At 46.0% G+C, this 1,060-nt stretch overlaps 1 protein-coding gene across 1 annotated transcript in view; it reads left to right on the forward strand.

The window, feature by feature from the left end:
* Window positions 1–617, forward strand: part of LOC106011159 (gamma-aminobutyric acid type B receptor subunit 1-like) — a 38,811-nt gene extending 38,194 nt beyond the window's left edge. The window contains exon 8 of the mRNA XM_013079801.2: window positions 466–617. Coding sequence (XP_012935255.2) covers window positions 466–617 — 152 coding nt within the window. The remainder of the gene's footprint in view (window positions 1–465) is intronic.
* The last annotated feature ends 443 nt before the right edge of the window (window positions 618–1,060 follow it).

A 1,060-nucleotide genomic window follows, 5' to 3' on the forward strand; every position in this document is an offset into this window, starting at 1 on the left:
CCGCTCACGGGGGGCAGTGCCACTGACTGGAGTGTCTTTAGGCCGTTCCCAAAGGTGGGACACTTCTCGTTCAAGCATAGTAGAATTGTAAATGGGCTGACGCATGTCAGGCTCATAACTGTGCCTGAGCTACAACTGGGAACGGTTGCTTTTTCTTTCCTGATCCTTGCTATCGTCATTTTCCTCTACTTCTTTTGTATGTTTGTCACTTTCTTGTGACCTGCTATTTTGGGATGCCTTGATAGTCGAAGCAGACCTTGTGCTGTTGAAGCTAGAGAGGTGAGCAGTCTAAGTCTGATTCCCTGTTAAAATTTCTCTGTTGACACTCACCCCTTGGCGCTCATATGACCTTATGAAGTTGCGAGCGCCGTAAAACCCTCTACTATTTAGAACAAAATTCTCTAGAGTGTTCATAATAAATACATTAATTTTATTTGTTGTGTTCTGTTCTGTGCTTCTGTACAGGGAAAGTGCCCGTGGACGGCGTGCACACAGAGCGACGCTTGGTGCGCATTGACTGCCGGATCAAGGTGTGCTTCTGGGTAATAGCTTGTGCCGGGGTCCTTGTCACGGTGGCTCTGCTGATCTTCAACATCACGCGGAGGAAGCACAAGTAAGCCCCCCCCCCCCCCCCTCCCCTCACCCCGCCATTGATTTTGTGTGCACCATAGATGTACACTATAGGTTTTAAAATGAGATAACTCTATGGTGTGCAAACCACATATGTGCACCATAGAGCGAAAAACATAAAAATGTGTCGGAAAGGAAAATCCTTAAATACGAAACGAAACAAGTCATTCGCGAGCCGTTTCCATGCTTTTGATACGCTGATTCTGAGTCTGGTATTATTATTTTTTAAAATCTACGACGTGATTTTCTATTAAATCGTCCTGAAGGCGGCTGTACCTCGTGAGCAGCATATTTATTCTACACACTAGCCCTAGTCTGGGTGAAATTGTATTAGACAGGAGGGTGTCTTCATCATCATCATTGCCTTTCTCACCCTGGGTCAGGATAGAGGCCACGGACAAACACTCTCCACTTTTCCCTATCCTAAGCT

This window comes from Aplysia californica, unplaced genomic scaffold (assembly GCF_000002075.1).
Source record: "Aplysia californica isolate F4 #8 unplaced genomic scaffold, AplCal3.0 scaffold00064, whole genome shotgun sequence".
NCBI classification, from domain to species: Eukaryota; Metazoa; Mollusca; class Gastropoda; order Aplysiida; family Aplysiidae; genus Aplysia; species Aplysia californica.